Source organism: Vulpes lagopus, chromosome 1 (genome assembly GCF_018345385.1).
Source record: "Vulpes lagopus strain Blue_001 chromosome 1, ASM1834538v1, whole genome shotgun sequence".
NCBI classification, from domain to species: Eukaryota; Metazoa; Chordata; class Mammalia; order Carnivora; family Canidae; genus Vulpes; species Vulpes lagopus.
The window spans coordinates 77,970,743-77,985,310 of NC_054824.1; the positions used below are offsets into that span (position 1 = coordinate 77,970,743).

Here is a 14,568-nt window from a genome sequence, read left to right on the forward strand (position 1 = left end):
AAAAAAATCTATGTGGATGCACATTTTTCTCTCCTTTAAATGAGAAAAAATATTAATATTTCTTTATAATGTAACAATATAATGTACCCTTTTCTCTGGAAAAGGGTATAGTATTTTCTGGTTTATTTACTATATATATATATACCCTATCAAGGATTTTTAATAAATGCTTAATCATGAAGGACACTTTACACATGAATTATGTGAATAAGACTAATACTGATTCAAACTTTTTTTAAAATCACCACATGTCAATATTTATTACATTTTAGTTTTTTTATTATCAAGGATGAAATTCCCTTTTAAGTAGATAACTAAATGAATTATATTTTTGTTTAAAAACTTACTAAAGTTATGGAAAGGACCAGGATTGTCGTCACAATTGTCCTATTCTCCAGCCCAAGCCCTCAGCTGACGTCACCAAGCAGGCACCAGCCCTGACCCCCGGCCTCATTCTCACTGGGGAGCTGCCCTCCTCACCCAAGGCTGTTCCAACCAAGTCAGAGAATATGCGGGCTTGGACTGCAGACGGGTCACCATTTGTTCATTCTTATTCACTCAACAAATATTTATTCAGTACCTTCTATGCTCCAGCCATTGCACGAAGCACTAGGATACATGAGAGAAGGAAACCCATAGGTGCCGTCCTCACAGTGCTTCCCCCATAGCCCAGGAGCAGAACTGAGCAGACAGCAGTGCCATAGGGTGGGATAACGGCTAAGGCAGAGGAAGGACAGGGCACTGCCGGCACCTGTGGTCACTTCACTTGTTCCAGTCTTCCCCTCCGGGTTGTGTCTGTTCACGGAATAGTCTTGGGGACCCAGGGAATACATACATAGTGCTTAGAATGGGGTGTGGTATTTAGGAAATACACAATAACTATTAGCTGTGTATTCTCTATGATGTCATCTAATCATGTCACAAAATTTTAGTGACAAAGTTCTATGCAGCTGTTTTGAATTCTTTTCTGTGTCCTCAGGTCCAAAACAGATATAATTGACTTTTCACATAGAAATGAATGTTTTTTTATACTTATTAAAATAGTTTCACAGTTAGCTGGAGAAAATTTATACATAATTACTTTGATCATACTTAAGGAATAATTAGCCCTGCAAATGGGAGTTATCATTATCTTAATCATCATTATTATCCTAATCTAAAGCAATTATTAAAAATTAGATTTTGGCAGCTCTTGGGTGACTCTATCGGGTAAACGTCCAACTCTTAATTTCGGCTCAGGTCATGATCTCAGGGTTGTGAGATCCAGCCTCACATCGGGCTCTGTGCTCAGCTCAGGGTCTGCTTGAGAGTCTCTCTTGCCCTTACCTTCTGCCCCACCCCCATCCCACTCTCATTCTCTCTAGCTCTTTCTCAAATAAATAAATCTTAAAAATAAATTTTTTTTTGCCTTTTAATTAAAGCTAACCCCTCCTCAAAGCAAGATTGTAGACCTGCTTTCAAGGTATTTACCATCTAAGACAGTATAAATTGAGAAGCAGCATTAAATCTATTATTCCTTCACAAGTTACCCTTTCAGTGTGCTCTTCTTTATATGTTTTTTTTTTTTAAGATTTTATTTATTTATTCATGAGAGACAGAGAGAGGCAGAGACACAGGCAGAGGGAGAAGCAGGCTCCATGCAGGGAGCCCAATGTGGGACTCGATCCCAGGTCTCCAGGATCACTCCCTGGGCTGAAGGTGGTGCTAAACCGCTGAGCCACCCGGGCTACCCCTTACTTATATGTTTTGTCATAAATCTTCTTATATCTTTTTGTGGTCATATAGCCTGCCTCTTCGAGCAGATTCAGAGGCTTCATATCAGAAACAATATATCTAGAAACTAAATGTTAGTTGTATTTGCTCCTGATTATGCCCCCAGAAAAGTACAAAGACTCAGATTCTCCACCTCTTGGCATTTTTACTGCATTTGTTCCATTACCTTCTCTTCTGTATTTGTATACCCATTCTCGTCCTTTTCTGCACCTTGAAAGCAGGCTATTTGCTGTCTTGTCACCCCTAAAAACTTAAGTTCATGTTATAGACATTCTCCTCCATCACCTGCAGTGAAGGTGATGGCTTCTATTACCTTCCAAACACTGACACAACACTGCTGCCTCCTCTACAGGCCCCATTCAGATTTCACTAGCTGCCCACTTTGTTTTTTTTCCCATTCTAGAATGGCAGACATTTACTAAGTATTTCTGTGCTCCAGGTATTGTGCTAATCACTAGAATACTCAGGGAAAGGAGAGACATGTTGCTATGGTATTCCTGCCACATACGTGTTACATTTAGTTGTCAGGTCTCTTAACACACATCAGCCTCGGAGGGCTTCTTAGTCTTGCTCTGTCTCTCATGTCCTTGACACGTTTTAAAGAGTACAGGCCTTAATTTCTATAGGGTGACCCCCAATCCACATCCATCCAGTGTTCCCCTATAACCAGTTCAAGTCATGTATTCTTGGCAAGAATACTACAGAAATGGTGCTGTGCTCTTCTTAGGGCATCACGTGAAGTGGCAGTGCCGTAACTACCCATCCTATCCCAGTGATGTTGACCCAAATCACCTGCTCCTGTCGGTGTCTGCAAAATTTTCCCACCTTCCAAGTCACCATCTTCCCCTTTAAAAAAAAAAAAAAAGGTTTTATTTATTCATTTGAGACAGAGTACATGCACATGAACAGGGGGAGAGGCAAGGGGAGAAGGAGAAGCAAACTCCCCCCTGAGCTGGGAGCCTGACACAGGGCTCAAACTGAGGACCAGAGCTCATGACCTGAGCCAAAGGCAGACGTTTAACTATCTGAGCCACCCAGGCGCCCCACCATCTTTTCCCTTTTTATTGATTAGTATTTTGTGGGAATGACTCCCACCTATGTCAGCCACCTCTGTTGTGGTTACCAGATGATGCTCTTCTATTTCTGTTTCCTGTTTTTCATATATTAGGTGGCTTCCTGCTGTTAGGAATAACTTTCCTTTTCTCCCATTTATTTATTCATTTCTTTATTTCATTTATATCAGTTTGGACTCATGAGTTCCTATGCAATTCCATGGATTATAACCTGTTATTTACTTTGATGCTAAAATTATCTGTGATTTGGCCAGTGGGAACTCTTTCTTCTTGTCCTTTTGATCTGTCTCCCTCATCCCTCATTCATTGAACATCCCCTTACTTTCTGACAAAAGAGATTTCCAGACATCTTGAACTTCCCCAGCCCCAGCCGTGGAATCAGCCTTTTTTGCCAGGGAGCTCTGGTTCCTTTCAGTGGGAGATGGTATTTAGGAATGAAGATCTGGGTAGCTGAGGTGCTTCATTTCATGCTACTGGGGTGTTACTGCTTCTAGGTCCTCTCAGTGGAGAAAGCTAGGAGATACACCCACACACACACACACACACACACACGCACGCATGTACTATGCATACATATATACTCATACACACATACATCTAAAAGTATTTATGTAGCTCTGTGTGGGTGTGCGTATGTATGTTTAATTATGAGTTCATACAGACTCCTCCAGTTATAATCCAACACCTTAGTGTTGTTTCTGGCATCTTCCTTCCATGTTTGTAAATACCTCTCCAACAGTAAGAAGCCCATTTTTTTTTTAGCATATTGATTTCTTTGCTTAGTTTACTCACTCCATATAACTGATTTCCCATCCACACTGGCCATCTCTTCTACCCATCACTCTTGTCTCTCCTTCACCTCCCTATCCTTGGTTGCCTAGCCTCTGGGTCACACTTGTCTGTAGCTCCCCAACCTTCCCTCTTCTGTCCATTCCCTTGGCCTCCAGGCCCACTGGTCTTCATGTCCACATGGCTCCCTACCCTTCACCACCTTGAGCTTTCAGCCCCCATGCTGACTCCTCCATGAGAGGAAGGGAAAGAGACACTTAGGTGAATCTTAATGCCTACCCAGAGACAAATTTGCAATGATTGGGACGATCACTTCTCTGGAAAACCAGAGGTATTCCATTCTTTCTTTGTTCTCATTTTCTTTTTTATCTTTGTTTTTATGAGTTTGTTTTCATTTTTAATTCAAATCATAGCTTATATTTTTATTCCTACGGAGCAGAGATAGAAAAGAGAAATAAACTTTTGAGATAGATTTTAGGGGTCTTGGGAATAAGTTAACCCCAGGAAGTAAAACAAGGCTAAAACATAAAAGCAGTGAAGATTATTAGCAAAGCAAGGCTCAGGGAAGAAGATTCACACTAACTGTAGGGAACACATTAGGGTTTGTTTCAAGTTCTTAGGTTGGTTTCTATCTCAAGTCAGTTGATTCACGGGTAAGTTCATTTTGGATATACTCAAGGTATCACTGGACGGCAGTGACCTAGAATGTGTCATACTTTACTCAGTCCTTTTCAGTGAGTCTGTTCCACTCAGTCCCTCCAATGTCTCCTCTTCAGAGGTGGGCCACATTGTTTGGAGAACTTAATAGCTTTCTTGATACTAGAAGACTGTCACATTTACCTTATCTGTTCTCAGCTCCTTTATATGGGTTCCTGTGAAGTTTTCTTGGTTTCATAAGACAGGTATTCTCCCCATAACAATAGGGGTGTGTTGTGTATGTGAACAGTTCAGAGTTTGGGAGCACAGACCTGGGTTCAATTTCTGTAAGCGTCACTTGCCTCATCTGTAAAGTAGGGATTTAATTAGGTAATATATGTAAAAACATGCTTGGTATATAGTAAGAGTTCAGTAACTATTGAGGATAATTATTTTTACTGCTATTGTCACCAAATTATTAAAAAGGAATTATTGAAAAAGAACAATAAAAAATGATCAAAGGACTTGACTAGACATTACTCAAGAGAAGATATGCAAGTGACCTAATAAGCACTTGAAAAAAAAACTCAACATAATCATTAGGGACTGTGTTTCAAAGCCACAGTGAGATGCCACTTCATACTCACTAGGATGACCACAATCAAAAAGGGAAAAAAATGACCAGTGCTGATGAAGATGGGAAGAATTGGAACCTTTGTGCACTGTTGGTGGGGGTGCTAAATGGTGCAGCCACTGTGGAAAGTTTAACAGTTTCTCAAAAAGCTAAATATAGAATTGCCATATGACCCAGCTATTCCACTCGTAGATACATATCCAAAAGAACAAAAAACAAGGTACTCAGATGTACCCCTGTTCATAGCAACATTATTCACACTAACCAAAAAGTGGAAATAACCCAAATGTCCATCAGCAACTAAACGAATAAGTAAAATATAATGTACAGAAAGTGGAATATTTATTCAGCCTTTAAAAGGAAAGATTCTATGGGGCGCCTGGGTGGCTCAGTTGATTAAACACCAAATCTTGATTTTGATATGGTCATGATCTCAGGGTTGTGAGGTGGAGCCTTCTGTTGGGCCCTGTGTTAGGCATGGTGCCTGTTTACAATTCCCCCTCTCCCTCAGCCCCTCCCTCCCCCATGATCACTCGCTCTCTCTCTCTTCCTCTCAGATAAATAAATGAATGAATGAATAAAATTAATTCTGGTACACACTGCAACATGAATGAACTTTAAAGGTATTATATTAATAAGGCAGACACAGAAGGACACATACTATAATATGAGGTACCTAGAATAAGCAAATTTTTAAAGACTAGTGGTTTTAAAGTAGACTAGTGGTTACCAGAGACTAGAGAGAGAGGGAAATGGGATTATTACTTACGGGTACAGTTTGTTTGAGATGATGAAAAGTTCTTGAGATGGATAGTGGTGATGGTTCGCGCAACATGATGAATATACTTAATACCACTGAATTTATAACTTTAAATTGGTTAAAGTAGAGGCACCTGAGTGGCTCAGTCAGTTAAGCATCTCCCTTTGACTCAAGTCATGATCCCAGAGTCTGCTTAACAGGGAGTCTGGTTCTCTCGCTGTCCTTCCTCATGGCTTTTGTGCGTGCTCCCTCACTGTCTCTGTCTCAAATAGATAAAATCTTAAAAAATAATAATAATAAAGTGGTAAAAACTTTGTGTATTTTGCCACAGACAAAAAAAGAGATTATGGAGATTTAAGATGGCGTAACATAAAGGACATGCTTCTGTGTACTTCCTTTTTTCATAGTGTCCATTGGGTGTATATATATTGAACCCCTCCCCTGACACACACACTCTGTCAAAGGAACACTGAAGAATGACGTTTATGGAGGTAAACAGGTCATAGGAAGGGAAAATTGAGAAAGGGGCAGCCAAATGAACCTAAGAACAGGGGTTGGCCTATGGGCCAAATCTAGCCTATAATTTGTAATGGTTCTTATGTTTGGTTTTTTAAAAAATTGTATGTATGTATTTATTTATTTATTTATTTATTTAACTGAGCGAGAGAGCACATGCAGGGGGAGAGGGAGGGGGAGAAGCAGACTCCCCGCTGAGCAGGGAGCCTGACGCAGGGCTTGATCCCAGGACCCTGAGAGCATGACCTGAGCTGAAGGCAGACACTTAACCGATTGAGCCACCCAGGCTCCCAGTTTTTGTTTTTAAAGTGTGTAAAAAGGGATCCCTGGGTGGCGCAGCGGTTTGGCGCCTGCCTTTGGCCCAGGGCGCGATCCTGGAGACCTGGGATTGAATCCCACGTCGGGCTCCCGGTGCATGGAGCCTGCTTCTCCCTCTGCCTGTGTCTCTGCCTCCTCTCTCTCTGTGACTATCATAAATAAAAAAAAAAAAAATTGTGTAAAAAAACAGCAAAGATAAATGACAAAAACTACATGTGGCAGCAAAGCCTAAAATATTTGTTACTTAGTCTTTTACAGAAAAAGTTTGCCAACACCCCGTTGGGAAGATTGCTGTGGGTTGAATTGTGCTCCCCCCAAATATGTGTGTTGAAGCCCTAACCCCTGGTGTTACGGTACTTGGAGATGGGGCCTGTGGGAGGCCCTTAGGTTTAGATGGGGTCACGAGGGTGGGGTTCTCCCGAGGAGATGGGTGCCCGTAGAAGGAGAGACCCCCGAGAGCTCTTCCCTCTGGTCCCTGCCCCGTGGAAACACGGTGTTAAAGCACCAGCTGCAAACCAGGAAGAGACCCCTCACCAGACGCCACACATGCTGGCACCTTGACCTTGGACTTGCAACCTCCAGAATTGTGAGAAAACACATTTCTGTTGTTTAAGCCCACAGTCTGTGGTATTTTATTACGGCAGCCCCAGCAGACTTAAGACAAACATACTCCTCAGAGCTCTGCCAAAAACAGACTCTACTCCTCGCCTCTTAGATTTTACCAAAATCTCCTCTCTTCACAAATGAAGGCGATATTAAGAAGAGGAAAGAACAGTTCCCGTAAAGCACGATCAGGGGATTTCTTTGAAAGAACCCGAGTGGTAAGCAGTGGGTTCCGAAATGCTAAGGAGGATGGGGGTTCTACAATAGTGATTTTCTTATGTGGCACCATCTGTTTTTCTTTGAATGTAATAAAAATGACAGCTTTTCATGTACTGATACTCCCTGAGCCTTTTAAAGTCAAACATATGATGCTATTTGTGTGTAAAGGTTTTTCTCTTGCGCCCATTTGTTTCTCCAGCTTGAATTTCTGTGTAAACTCCCTTGGCTAAATTACACAAGCCACCCACACCCAGCGCCTCCTCCCTCGTAGCGCCGGGCCGGAAACCTGCCTTCTGCAGCGCGGGGGGTCCGGTACGTGGCTCAGGCACCCGGCAGAGGAAGGGTTCCTGGCGGGCCCCGCGCCCACTCCCTCATCTGTGCCCTGATCGTGAAGATGCAGCTTTGAAGCATGGCTTCAAGACATTTTCGGCAACCAACCCCTTGTCTCCCTCCTTTCTTTTGTAAACCTTGATAATAATCCTTTATCTCTGCCCCCCTTTTGCCCCAAATGCCTCCTTTTCTCTTAAAAGGCAATAACATCGAGCAGCCCAGATGGCTCAGCGGTTGAGCACCTCCTTTGGCCCAGGGCTTGATCCTGGAGACCCGGGATCGAGTCCCACGTCGGGCTCCCTGCATGGAGCCTGCTTCTCCCTCTGCCTGTGTCTCTGCTTCTCTCTCTGTGTGTGTGTGTCTCTCATGAATAAATAAAATCTTTTAAAAAAAAAAAAGGCAATAACATAAACATTGGGATGCCTGGCTTACTCCATTGTAGAGTGTGTGACTCTTGATCTGCAGGTCATGAGTTCAAGCCCCACATTGGGCAGAGATTACTTTTTAAAAAATTTTTAAAATATTCTTTTTAGAAAAACAACTTTATGGAGGTATAATTTACATACCATCAAACTCACCATTTTAGGTGCTCTTTAGTAAATTTTCCTAGTTGTGTAACGGTCACCATAATCCAGTTTTAGAGCATTTCTGTCACCTCACTGTGATCCTCATGCCCTTTTTTTTTTTTTTTAATATTTATTTATTCATGACACACACACACACAGGCAGAGACCCAGGCAGAGGGAGAAGCAGGCTCCATGTGGGAAGCCCGATGTGGGACTCGATCCTGGGACTCCAGGATCACGGCCTGAGCCAAAGGCAGGCGCTAAATCACTGAGCCACCCAGGCGTCCCCCTCATGCCCTTTAAAAGCTCATTCCCGTTCCCACACCCAGCCCCTGGCAACCAATAATCTGCTGTCTCTAGATTTGCCTTTTCTGCAAGTTTTGTATAAAAAGATCATTTGCAGAGATCATTTGCAGATCGAGTTTTTGAAGTTCGTCTGTGTTGTAGCATGTATCAGTATTTCTTTCCTTTGTGTGGCCAAATAGTATTCCATTGTATGGATTATGTCACATTTTGTTTATCCACTTACCAGTTGCTGGAGATTTGGTTGGTTTTTACTTTTTAGTCATTCTGGGTAATGTTATGTGTCCCTTTTGCCAGTACATCTTTGTGCGGGTATATTAAGCCTCTTATTCTTGATAATTAATAATGTGCTTCTTGTTCCTGATTTAAAAAGTAACTGGATTGAACTTTTTTTTTTTTTTTAAGATCTTATTTATCCTTTTGAGAGAGAGAGAGAGAGAGCACTCATGCATGGGGGGTGGAAGAGCAGGGGGAGAGAGGGGAGCAGATTCTCCACTGAGCAGGGAACCTGATACAAAGGCCTGACCCCAGGACCCTGAGATCATGACCTGAGCTGAAGGCAGACGCTTGCTTAACTGACTGAGCCACCCAGGTGCCCCTGGGTTGAACTTATAATCCTAGACCTTAACCCCTCCAAAGCTAAACTGGCTGTTTGATTTTTTTTTTTTAAAGCCTCGTTGATCCTTTTTCTCTGAGTCACTGACCCTTGATAGAAAGGAGGCTCCCCACTTGCTAGAAAAATGTTCTCAACTCCTGCTTTCAAAAATAAAAATAAAGAAAATAGAAGGTATATCACTCAAGCTAAAGGGCACAGACTCCACACCTGTCTTGTGTGCAGACCTGTGTCAGTGGCTGAAGAAAACCAACCGAGAGGAGGAGCCCTGGAACCCTGAAGACCTCACAGGGAATATAAAGCCAGGGAGCTGTCCCCATGGTATGCCCTCAGCAGTCAATTACGAAGGGAGGTCTTTAAGTTACTCTCTCTTCTCTCACCTTCTTTGATAAAAGAACATTATTTTTAAGAAGTACTATTTAAAGTCTCTGCTCATTTTTTTTTCCAACTAAAAAAATTTCCCCTTATGCAAAGAAGTTAGTGTTAGCCAGAGTTTCATGCCTTTCCCACGTACAGGTTATGTGCACATCCTTCTCTAAAGAACAGCAGCTGGAGGCCCTCAGCGGCCCTGTCCAGTCAGCCTTCCACCCTTCACAGGACTTTGTCCCGAGCAGTCTCAGTTTGGCTGTGTCCTGGGTCTGGGAGCACACAGCCTCACGCAGGGCCTGTTTTATTAGTCATCTGGTTTGTACAGTTCTTATTGAACTGTATTTTACTCCTATTAAGTCTGCCATTAGTCTTATGTCATTTGCATATTTTAAAGTAGTTAACCCTCTCCTTTTCCAAAGTAAGCTTTGCTAGTTCAAGGGTTCTTACAACCTCCTCTGACTCCTGGGTGGGATCTCATCTATGTGGAATGGAATCATTGGGATGAGACTATCAATGTGGACAGATACTGGTTGCTTGCTTGCGTGGTTGTTTGGTCGGTCATTTGAACAACCACCTGCACCCTGTTGGCACATATGAAGCTTGTGGTTCATCAAAAACTCCTCATCTCTTAGATTCATAAGCTAGGTCTTCCTCATCCTATAACGGAGTCATTTTGTTGTAGCTGAATCATGTATAACTTCACAGTTAACCTTGGTAAATCTTATCTTACCAGGGTTTTTTGTTGTGGTAACTTTTGTTCCCGGTTTTTTGTTGTGGTGGCGGTAACTTTATAGTTAACCTTGTTAAATCTTATCTTACTGGGTTTTTTTGTTGTGGTAACAAAATTTACCATTTTAACCATTTTTAAGTGTATGTTCAGGTGCAGTAAGTACATTGCCATGGTTATATAATCATCAGCACCATCTGTCTCCAGAACATTTTTCATCTTCCCAAACCAAAACTCTACCCCCCATTAAACGTTTATTCCCTATTTCCTGCCCCCCTCCCAGCCCCTGCAACCCTCTGCTTCTACTGTGTGTCTCCCTAAATCTGACTGTTCTGGGTACTATATGTGTGAGATCATTGTCCTTTTGTGACTGGCTAATTTCACTTAGCAAACTGCGTTCAAGGTTCGCCCAGATTGTAGCATGTGTCCAAACTCCCTTACTTTTTAAGACTAATGTCATTGCATGTATAGACCACATTATGTTTATGGATTGAACTGCTGATGGGCTTTTGGGCTGATTCCACCTTCAGGCTATTGTGAATAATGCTCTTATGAAGACGGGTGTACACATATCCATTTGAGAACATTGATCTTACTAGCTTCAACTCATTACATTCTGCCCCTGGTTTGTGTCATTGGACAATTGTGAATCAAATAAGCTTGATCTCCAGCTTTACCCAAGTCCCTTGTTTTTGTTGTTTATTTAAGTAGGCTCCACACCCAATGTGGAACCCAGTATGGGACTTGAACTCATGACCCTAACATCAAGACCTGAGCTGAGGGGCAGCCCGAGTGGCTCAGCGGTTTAGCGCCACCTTCAGCCCAGGGTATGATCCTGGAGACCCAGGATCGAGTCCCACGTCGGGCTCCCTGCATGGAGCCTGCTTCTCCCTCTGCCTGTGTCTCCACCTCTCTCTCTCTCTCTGTGTGTGTGTGGGGGTCTCTCATGAATAAATAAATAAATACTTAAAAAAAAAAATACCTGAGCTGAAATCAAAAGTTGGTGCTTAACTGACTGAACCACCCAGGCGCCCCTTCCCAAGTCCTTTCTTAATAACACTGTTGTATTTCCTATTGATCTAAAGATATCATTTCTGTGAAATGGCCATTTCCCCTATTCTGTCTTTTTTAAAAAAAATTTTTTTTAAGATTTTTTTTACTTATTCATGAAAGACACAGAGAGGCAGAGACATAGCAGAGGGAGAAGCAGGCTCTTCACAGGGAGTCTGATGGGGGACACGATCCCAGAACCCCGGGATCACGCCCTGAGCCAAAGGCAAACATTCAACCACTGAGCCACCCAGGCGTCTCTGTCTTTTTAAAATTATAACATGGTCTTCACAGCTGGGCTCTGGGAGCAGCTGCTTTTACAAATTCAGCCTGAGTCTGAGCTTATTAGAGTTCTTTTGGTTCAAGTCTAACTTGGGGGTGGGGAGTGAGGAACGAGTCAGATTACGCTGGATCAAAGTGTAAGGTTTGGGGGGGTGTTTGTTTCTTACGTGTCTTTCTGAAGGCTACTTAAGACTGCACAGAAACTAATATCGGGTATCAAAAGCAGGAACTTAGTCTTGGAGTGACCTGATGAGAATTGAATTTGTTTGCTCCACAAACATTTATTGAGCTTCTACTTGTGAAAAGCACAAAGTGCTTTTGGGACTCAGAAGATGAATAAAACACATTCCCTGCTTTCAAGATGATTAGAATGCAAAATGTTGGAAGAACTTCCTATTGCAACCCAGAGGTCTTTAAGCAAGGCTTCATCTCATAGCTGTAAAATATACCTCCTTCAGATGAAGAGGATTACAAAATACATCAAAAAGCAAAATGTGCTCTGAAATTATGTTTTAGTATAGATGGGTTTTAAAGCAAGGATTTAGGGACAGACTGAAAAATAAAACATGAAAGCTTCAGAGGTGTTTAGGTTTCACTTTGGCTAAGAGCACCAGGAAAACAAAAAGTACTCTTGCTCTTGACAATGTAAAATTCTTATTATTTTTAGGGATTAGTAACTATGCATTTATGAAATTCTTTGTCAGAGCAATTTAGTTAATAGTTATGTAAATGACTAGTTACTTTATTGTGTAGGTGGATCGCTCCATGTACACTTTCTGAGGTAGAATATAAGTGCTAAAAACTGTTCACATTGCAAATGCAAAGAAGAAAAGTTAAGGTTAGAATGCTGCACCTTTCTTGTATTAGGTGTTAGGAATGAGACGGAGAAGATCCATCTTGTCAAAATCTGCTCGGTTCACTCAGTGGAATTTCTTAGCAACACCCAACTCTCTACCCGTTTCGGATCCAAGAAAACGTGAGTGGATTGAGTGCGAGGTAGTTTCTAGTTACTGGCCTTCAAGCCTACCAGAACCATCGTAAAGCTGGCTAGCGGGCTGGCGGAGGCACCAAGCAAATGCCAGGGTGGCAGAAGTACGTGTCCATGTGAGATTTGCAGTCCAAGGCCTCGGCCCCTAAAAACCACCTATGGGGCTGGCTGGCTTAAAGTTCCTTGCGTTTGCAGCGTAAAAGCAATTCCGAGGAATTTGGAAATTCTAGAGCTCTTCTGGCTTTCTGCCCCTCCTGTGGTCAGCATGGAAGCATTTCTAATTTTTTTTAATAAAGATTTTATTTATTTATTCATGAGAGACACAGAAAAAGAGGCAGAGACACAGGCAGAGGGAGGAGAGGCAGGCTCCATGCAGGGAGCCCGATGTGGGACTCGATCCTGGGAATCCGGGATCAGGCCCTGAGCCAAAGGCAGACACTCAACCACTGAGCCACCTGGGCGTCCTGCATTTCTTATTTTTAAGTTAAACCAAGCTTCATCTGGGGGAAGAAGTCACGAGTGGGAGGGCATACACGGGCCCTGCCTTTCAGGCGGTCTCTGGCTCTTCTTCCCTCACTTGAATTCGTCCTACCCAGGGAATTAGCCTCATCTTCAGCTGTGTTTCAGTCACCACCTTCCCTTTCTGTGAAATTTTCAGATTCTTAGTTGTCATGCAAATCAAATTAAAATTCTTATCAGTGGACAAAACCCCCAAGCTTTCCACCTTCTATCTTCTTATCTAACTAGTCTTGGCTCCCACCAACATCAGTCCATATTCTCCACAGGAGACCCACAGACAAAACTCACTCATCTGTGTAATTCCTGTTCCTGCCTCCCTTACTCCTCAGTAAGCTGAGTTCTTCTCCCTTGTCCCTAATCACTTAGCTCTACACAGTTGTCGTCGGCACGTGTTCCTGTATGTGGCCAGCTATCCTGTGCTGTGGCCACTTGCTTACTGCCACCCCCGCCCCCAAGCTCTGCAAGGGCGCGGGGGGCTGGCACTGCGCACGCACGGGGAGTGCTTCTTCATTAAAATGTTTTATGTGTTTGCTTTTGCTTTTGTTTTTCATTTCCTTCAGGTACAGAGTGAAGACAGTGTCCTCCTGTTTGTTATTGCCTGGACCATCACAGAAATTATCCGTTACTCCTTTTATACTTTCAGCCTATTAAACCATCTGCCTTACCTCATCAAATGGGCCAGGTAAAGTACATGGGATGAAGATGAGCTTTTGAAATGATCCATCACTGTATTTGTCCTTTATTGCTAAATATTGCCTCCAGTCTCCTAAAAATAAAGCTGTATGATGTCAACTGTACTTCTTCTTCTTTTTTTTTTTTTTTTTTTTTTTTTAATTGTATGAGACAGGAGTTGGGATTGATGATTGAGACTGGTCTGTGGATTTCATCAGGATAAGGGACACTACTTAGGTTTGATTAATAGAAACACTTTAGTTTTAAATAAGTATTTTTATTGGATCGATTACTTTTATTTAAATTATTCAATAGAGATTTGATGTAACATCCCCTTTTTGTTTATGTCAAATTTTGCTGAGGAGCCCCTGCCATTATGTTTTTTGGACCAAGTCCAGTTCTCCTAATCTCCATTTTGCCAAAGAGCTATGATTCTTAATTTTTAATTAATAACCAACATTACATGTGGTTTTATCTTGTCAGCAATTTCATTTTGCTTTGATCATTTTTACCAGTAATCTTACTTATGAATTAGGTAAAAGGCTGACAGTGCATCTGTTTATCTGAGCTAATTCATGAGATGGTTATGAGCAGTTTTCTGAATTGGAGAGGACTGTGGTGAGAGTGACAAAGCAAAAGGCTCAAAATTGTCGTTGGGGCTCAAGTGCCTCCTTTTCATAGAAGGAAAATGGTGGTGCCCAGACAATATAGGAGTCTGGTGACTAAATTAGAGACCTAAACCACTTGTTTCCAACATTTCAAGTACAGTTTTCTATACTTTCTTTTTCCAGTACACAGTTTTATTAGGAAAGGGGAAGGATGGGAAGA

General features: G+C 42.2%; 1 protein-coding gene across 1 annotated transcript in view; it reads left to right on the forward strand.

Annotated features, from left to right (window-relative positions):
* Positions 1-14,568, forward strand: part of HACD2 (3-hydroxyacyl-CoA dehydratase 2) — a 112,534-nt gene that overhangs the window by 87,031 nt on the left and 10,935 nt on the right. Inside the window, exon 5 of the mRNA XM_041772601.1 lies at positions 13,629-13,750. Within this exon, the coding sequence (XP_041628535.1) occupies positions 13,629-13,750 (122 nt within the window). The remainder of the gene's footprint in view (positions 1-13,628; positions 13,751-14,568) is intronic.